Genomic DNA, 7,497 nt, shown 5'->3' with positions numbered 1-7,497 from the left:
GACACACTGATACAATCCATACTTCTCTTTGATTTCTAGTCCAAACTATACATCTCATTACTTCCTTTTTTCTTGTTTTTTAAAAAAGCTTTTTCTTTTTTTTTTTAAAAAAACAATTGCAAGAACAGCAATTCACTCAGAGCATGTCTAAAAACCAGGCAGCTACTGGTTTCACTTCCCTCCTTGGTCTCTGCAACTCTCAGCGACGTGCAGTGAGAAGCAGGAGTGGTGAAACACAGTCCTTGCCATTTCAGAAGGTTTCTCACTCCAGGTCCTTGAGTGATACCCATGCTGCTTTCTCCTGCATGCCCAGCCCCTCTGAAGATGCCCAGGAGAGGATCTCTTGCCCTGTGGACACTTGTGGTGCTGCTGCAACTGGCGCTTGTCCCATCACAGCTGGCAGGCTACCTCCTCAATCCCTGTTTGGAGGTACGTGATCTCTAAATGAGCACAAAATCCTTCTGTTTCTCTGGTGCAACTTTTCCCTCTGCTTAGGAGATTTGTGCATCAAGTCTGTTGTGTGTTAGTTGTCTTACAAAAGCCCATCTTTTTTCCAAGGCTGTTACCAAGGCAATTGAATCGTTTGAAGTAAATGCTGGTCTCAAAAACATCTAAGAACCAGAACCAGCAGCATGAACCATTTTTCTTGTTGGCTTTCTGTACCCCTGAGGTTACTGCAGTACAGTTAATCTAATAGATTATGTTTCCCTTGGAAGAGATCCAAGTCTTGTCTATAATTTCTGCAAAATAAGGTATTTTTGCCTGATTTGTACTGTAGAGTGATTTCACCAGTACCCCAAGTACCTGGCACTAATCAACTGCCTTTTACAAACTTTTGCCGATGATTATTATTTACAGAATAACTTCGTTTAGAACTGCCTGCTTATCTGCAGTGTAACAAAGCTGAGAGCTGATCCTGGACAGAAAATGCATCCTTGTGCGTTTGTTTTGCTGGCTCTCGCAAAGGTTGCTGCCAGTTCATCCATAGCCTCAAGGAACACTGTCCTGTAGTTTTGCACCTGCTTCAACCAGCAAGAAATGTAGCTCTTTCTGAAGAGTAGGACTGGTTCTATTAGAAGTGGGAAAAATGCTTAGGATATATAAGATTATTTCCTAAAACTCAGGGCAGCTCATTTAGAAATTAACTACAAGGTTAGTCATTCTGCTCCTGCTTTCCTGACAGTGTAATTTTCTCACACTTCATAAGAGCAGATGTTGACCATGATTGGATCTGCCCCTCTTACAGGTCAGCCCTAACAGAACTTTCAGATGCATGGGACTGAATGTCTCTGGAGTTCCTGCTGAAGTCCCAAATACCACCCAGAATTTGGATCTCAGTTTCAGCAATCTGAAATCACTGGGGTCAAATTATTTTTCATCAGTCCCTGAACTTCAGCTTCTGGATCTTACAAGGTAATGAGCTGTTTTATGTGGATACTGGTTAACCTTGTTCATCAGCTGGGCCACTGTAGTTGCTTATTTTGGGGTCTGTTGGTCTTGGCTGTTCATTTTTTTTTTTTTGCTTGTGACTTTATCCCTGTGTCTGTCTCTCTGCACATCCCCATGGTCAAGGGATGTACAGCTTTTACTTCAGTTCCGGAGTGCATACTCTCTGCACAGAGCTGGATCTGTCAGTCTGATCTTGTAGGTTGGGATGTGAGAAGGAGAAGGAAGATGTTTTACTTCTCTCTGAACAAGAAAAATGTCAGACTTTTCACTGTTACAAAAACTCTGAAGTGGAACATCTTGGGTGAGCTGTTTTTCTAATCAGTTTAAAAAAATAAAATGAAGGTACATTCATTTTCTAAAAGGCTGTTTTAAAATATCAACATATTCTCTTTTCCCTTCTCACATGCCTGGGGGAGGAGATGGGGGAGGCTTATTAGCAAATTTGAATTGATGTATAATTTCCATTGACTTGAGACAACAGTTTCTCTGGGTAAATTGTTTCACTGAAAAATGTCACTCAGTCCCATCACAGTTACAGCTCCAAAGTGGCTGAGTGGCAGAGCAGGTTTGCTGTAAGGCACTATCTGGAATATAAAACTAATTTTGCTTGAATTCATTGCTGAATGGATTTGGGTCTCAAATTCTGGATTTTCCTATATGAAACCACCTTTAGGTGGCCACCTTCTTTTTCCCCTCTTCCTTTCCTCCTTTAGAGCCAACATAGCCTGGGGTCTGTTCCCTCTCAGATATTATCAGCAAAACAGCTGACACAGTTGTGAGCTTTGCCACTGCTGCATCATGCTGGTGCCAGTGGGACTGCCCAGATGTGGCTGAGGCACAGCCTGAAGGCTGTGAAGGTGCAAGGTGTAAGGGAGTGCTGTATCTGGTTGGCCCTGCCATCAATGATGGTTATTACGATGCTACTTTGGCCTGAACAGAAAGCTAGAATTCTTCTTTCCTACTGCGTGCATGAATTTTTGACCTTCACCGTGGCTCAACATCTCTTGCTTTGCAATTGAACTTCAGATTTAGAGAGGGAGAAGGAAGTGAGAGAAGGTCCTCTGCTGTGGAAGGGCTTCCTTTGCACATTCAGGAGTGCTGGGTCTGCCCAGCACAGTAAAGCCAAACGAACCCCCAGTGTGAGGCTGAACCTGAGAATGTTGCACCAGTGCTTAGTGCTGTAGCATTAGTGAACGTGAAAGGGACAGTGTTTCATGCACATTTATTCTCTTTTCCTGGCCAACAGGTGCCAACTCCATACAATAGAAGATAACTCCTTTAAGGATCTTCATAAACTTTCCACCTTAATTTTAACTGCCAATCCTCTCCAGTACCAGGGGACAGCAGCCTTCTACGGCTTAACATCTCTGAAAAAACTAGTACTGGTGGAAACCAACATAACCTCTCTGACTGACCTACCCATTGGACACTTGCATACCCTGCAGGAGCTGAATCTGGGCCACAACAACATTGTTTCATTGAAGCTTCCCAAGTATTTCACCAACCTGACCTCTCTCAGGCACCTGAGCTTTCTCTCTAACAAGATCACATATATCTCCAAAGGAGACCTCGATGCCCTGAGGGAAGCGAACAGGCTGAATCTCACACTGGTACTTTCCTTGAATAATATAAAATACATACAGCCAGGGTCCTTTGCAAAGATTCACCTTGGTGAGCTGGTTCTAAGGTCCTCTTTTGAGAACTTCAATGTGATGCACACTTCTCTTCAAGGCCTGACTGGTTTACAGGTCACCAGACTAATAGTTGGAGAATTCAGCAACAGTCAGAGACTGGTAGACTTTCAGAGCGGACTCTTGAGTGGACTGTGCCAGGTACAAATGCAAGAGTTTGTCTTAATCTGTTTCAGAGGATTTGAGAATAACACAGACACTCTTTTTAACTGCATAGGCAATGTCTCCAGTATTCGGTTGGTGGACCTCCAACTTGAAGAGGTGTCAGAGGTTCCTATGTTCTCTCAAGTGAAACAGCTGGAATGCAAGAAATGCAAGTTTAAGGAAGTGCCTGCCATGAAGCTGTCTCTTTTCAAGGAGCTGAGAGTGCTTCGTATTACCAAGAGCAAACACCTCAATAGCTTCCAGCAGAAATTTGAGAGTCTGAGTAACCTGGAGGTCATAGATTTGAGTGAGAATCGCCTCACCTTCACTGGCTGCTGTTCCCCTCAGTTTCGCAACTGTCCAAATTTGAAACACTTGAACCTAAGCTTCAATTCTGACATCAGTGTGACTGGAGATTTCACTAATGTAAAGGATTTGTTATATTTGGACCTTCAGCACACAAAGTTGTTCGGTCCTGGCTCCTACCCTGTCTTTCTATCCCTTCAGAAACTCATTTACCTTGATATTTCCTATACCAGAACTCTTGTTAAATCCCAGTGTACATTTTGTGGCTTGAACTCTTTGCAAGTGCTCAAGATGGCAGGCAACTCCTTTGAGAACAATAAATTGGCCAACAACTTCAAAAACCTAAGTCACCTCCACACCTTGGATATTTCAAGTTGCAAATTAGTACAGGTGGATCAAAGTACATTTGATGCCCTCTCTGAACTAAAAGAGCTAAACATCAGCAACAATAAGTTGCTGAGCTTTGATCCTGTAGTCTACAAGCCGCTCCGAGCCCTCACAGCCCTGGATTTTAGCAACAACCAGCTGAGTGTTCTGTTGGAGTCAGCCCTGGAAATCCTGCCTGATAGTCTGGTCCAGTTAGACATCTCTCGAAACCTGTTTGAATGCTCTTGTGTATACTTGAACTTTCTGAAATGGATCAAGGAAAAGCAGGAGCTACTGCAGAACAAGGAGTTGATGATATGCCACACGCCTGCATCCATGAATAGCGTGAGCCTGTCTAGCTTTGATCTGTCGTCCTGCCATCTCAATGCAAGTACAGTGTCATTCTCAGTGATCACGTTGCTTGCTGCAGTGGTGTTCCTTTTCCTGATTTACAGGTACTACTTCCAGCTATACTACTCATTGGTGCTGCTCAGTGGGTGTAAACACTCTGCAGAAAGGGGTGACACCTATGATGCATTTGTTATCCACTCCAGCAAAGACCAAGAATGGGTGATAAAAGAGCTGGTTGAACCCTTAGAAGGAGGAACACCTCCCTTCCAGCTTTGTCTTTACTACAGGGATTTCCTACCAGGGATACCCATTGTCACCAATATCATCCAAGAAGGTTTTCTGAGTAGCAGGAATGTCATCGCAGTCATCTCTACTAACTTCCTGGAAAGTAAGTGGTGTAGCTTTGAGTTTGACATTGCCCAGTCCTGGCAGCTTGTTGAAGGAAAGGCTGGAATCATCATGATTGTACTAGAAGAAGTGAATACGGCCTTGCTGAGGCAGAGGCTGGGGCTGTCCCGATACCTGAAGAGGAACACCTATCTGGAGTGGAAAAACAAGGAAATAAGTAGGCACATCTTCTGGAGGCAGCTGACAGGAGTCCTGCTAGAAGGCAAAAAATGGAATCACGAGGCGGTGAAGCTCATGTGAAGAGAAAGAGAGATCACTTCTCTCCTGTCTCCCATCCTGGCCATGGCTGATGGCTGGTGCTCAGGCGTTGCTTCTTCTGTGGCTGTTCAGAGTTGGAGGAAGTGGATGGAGGCACTGTAAAAGCACTACAGAAATACCTGCCTTGCTGGTGACCCTTTCTCAAAGGAACTTGCAAGCTAAGGAGTGACAACAGCTAGAAGAGCTGCACGTGCCTGAGCTCCATGTTTGTCTGCAGCTGTCAACCAAAGCTGGTCCAGCAATCCACACAGGTCTGGTGGGTTGGTGAACAGACGGACTGCTCTTACTGTCATTTGTCTGCCTCTGAAACTGAACTTGCATTCTGGGGCCATTTACCCAGTGGAACTTCAGGGTCCGTTGCTTTGAGTGGACCCCAGGATCTCCAGGGGAGAGCAAAGGTGCAGGATTCTTGGCTCTAAAAATGGTGGGAAACAGAAACAAGATTTGAATCCTGAAAGTCTTGGGTCTGCCTCCTTAGGCACCATGACTCAGGGGAAAAACCCTACAGAGAGAAATGGGATGCCCTACAGCCATAAACCACCTGGCAGCTACTTAGTGAAGCTGAGCAGTTATGTTGTCAGTGTGGGGGGAGGTTGCCGTTGGTGGGAAATTTCCCCAACATGTTTATTTTGGTTTTCTTTAGACCAAAACCAAATACTGAAACCCCCAAATATTTCCATCACCTGCAACTCTTATTTATATTCAGATTATATAGCATTTGAGAGAGTGGTTTGAGGTTTTCTTGTGGGATCCAAAAATCAGTGCGACCAGAAGAAGCCATAGAAATGCTTAACACCTTTAAAATCAAGGTATTTCTTTGCTCCAACTGCTTCTCATCACCCAATATTTCTGGATATACTATGTGGGACTGACCTATATGAGTAAGATTGAGCCTGAGCAAAATGTTTTGATGTTTACAGCCAGCCAGTTCTAGCATAAGCTTTTCCACTCTCTGCACTAGCCTTACTTCTGTTGGAAGGTGCTGTAGGAGCTTCCAGCCCGTGGGTTGAAATGGACTTCAGATATGTTCAGACCTAGCAATGAGGCTGAGAGTCCCTCTTCCTTCCCCCCCATCAGTTTGTGGCAGCCTCTGGTCCTGGTAGGCATCTCCACATGTGTGGTCAGCCTTTCCCAGGGTTCAGCTGCTAGGTTGAACAGGACGGTCACTGGACAGGAGAGTTCTGCCTTTGTTTCAATAAGAACGTGCCTGACATTTTGCAGGGAGAAGAGATAGAGGAGAAAAGTCTGGGTTAGCTAAACTAAATGTATCCCAGCACTGCCCTGAATAAAGGGAAGGAAAGTCTAAATGCCACTGAATCGTATTACAGAGCACTCCATTGATGTGTCGAATATTGAATAGTGCTGGAGTATTGCTCTCTATTTATGAAAGGCTTTGGTTGGGATTAATCACTGAATTACTCTAGTTTTAAACTTGCAAATCCTTCTATAATCAATGACGTTCTACAGAGGTAAAACAGAAGCAATTGAGTGGTGAATCAGATCTGATATTTATTCAGAAGAAAGGGCCTGATCCATCTCGCTTTTCTAAGCACCAGTCAGTGACATCTCCGTGGAAGCCAGTGATAAGTGAGATCAACATCAGACACTGTTTGAAAAAGAGGGAGAGCCAGTTCTAGGGCTTGCGCTGGCAAAGGCTGAATCACAGTTCCCTCTCTATGTGTGGTGTCAGTAGTATATTGGGATAACACTACCAAAAAACCCCACAGCCCTCTCTACGTTTTTTTGTGACCCATGAGACGAAGCTTTAATAAAACTAAGCCCGATGCTGTGTTCACTTGCCCAGCATGTTTGTTTTGCATCTGCTAAGTACTGTTGCAGCAATTTCCAACGTGCGGTGCGGTGCGTGCTCCTTACCACTGCTGTGATTGATGGGTCCTGAGCGCTGCATCTTGCCAGCAGACCTGCCTCCTCACCCAGGGGCAGGGGCTGCTGGAGCTGGGGAGGGGGTGCACTAAACCAGGGCACAGCTCGAGGTTCCCTGGATTGAAGCCAAAGGAAAGCACGGAGGACAAAGCAAATATTAGCCTGGATTTCAGCAGCTACAAGTTAAATTGGAAAACAAAAGAAGGAAAATTAAATGGGGTGGGAGTTCCTGCTCCTGAATTGAGCAGCACTGAAGCTACATTTCTCCCTCACTCTTTCTCTCTGTGGCTCCTCTACAAAAATTGTGTATATGTATTCCTGGCACAAAGCACAGAGTCCTATGATTCTTAATTGTAATTATAATAATGAGTTTCAGAAAGCCTGCAAGTGGTTCTGGGCATTATAATAAGGGGTTAGGACAGTATTGTTTAAAAAGCGAGTGTTTGTTGAATATCAGAGCAATTTCAGGAGGAGAGCTGGGGTGATGCTGAGAGGAGGCTCCCAGCTGTACAATTTAAAAAGAAACCAGTCACTTGTTCTTCTTTTCCTATTCAGAGTCTCCACAGCAGAGATGGATACGTGAGTTGCCCCAGGCTTTCTTACTGCCCAAGAGAAAGCACAAAAACCATCATAGCTTCTG

The 7,497-nt window shown here is 44.5% G+C and overlaps 1 protein-coding gene across 1 annotated transcript; it reads left to right on the top strand.

The window, feature by feature from the left end:
• Window positions 1-247: 247 nt before the first annotated feature.
• TLR4 (toll-like receptor 4) lies at window positions 248-5,782 on the top strand. Its single transcript, XM_010571006.1, has 3 exons — window positions 248-429; window positions 1,247-1,413; window positions 2,696-5,782. Exons 1-3 carry the CDS (start codon window positions 289-291, stop codon window positions 4,953-4,955), a joined length of 2,568 nt encoding a protein of 855 aa, XP_010569308.1. The 5' UTR covers window positions 248-288; the 3' UTR covers window positions 4,956-5,782.
• Window positions 5,783-7,497: the final 1,715 nt, after the last annotated feature.

This window comes from Haliaeetus leucocephalus, unplaced genomic scaffold (genome assembly GCF_000737465.1).
Source record: "Haliaeetus leucocephalus isolate CR32 unplaced genomic scaffold, Haliaeetus_leucocephalus-4.0 Scaffold306, whole genome shotgun sequence".
Lineage (NCBI taxonomy): Eukaryota > Metazoa > Chordata > Aves > Accipitriformes > Accipitridae > Haliaeetus > Haliaeetus leucocephalus.
This window is presented reverse-complemented; position numbering and strand designations above follow the sequence as displayed.

Coding starts and splice junctions, on each gene's coding strand:
- TLR4 (XM_010571006.1), top strand. CDS start 289: ATGCTGCTTTCTCCTGCATGCCCAGCCCCTCTGAAGATGCCCAGGAGA. Junction 430..1,246: donor TCCTCAATCCCTGTTTGGAG/GTACGTGATCTC, acceptor CCCCTCTTACAG/GTCAGCCCTAACAGAACTTT. Junction 1,414..2,695: donor CAGCTTCTGGATCTTACAAG/GTAATGAGCTGT, acceptor CCTGGCCAACAG/GTGCCAACTCCATACAATAG.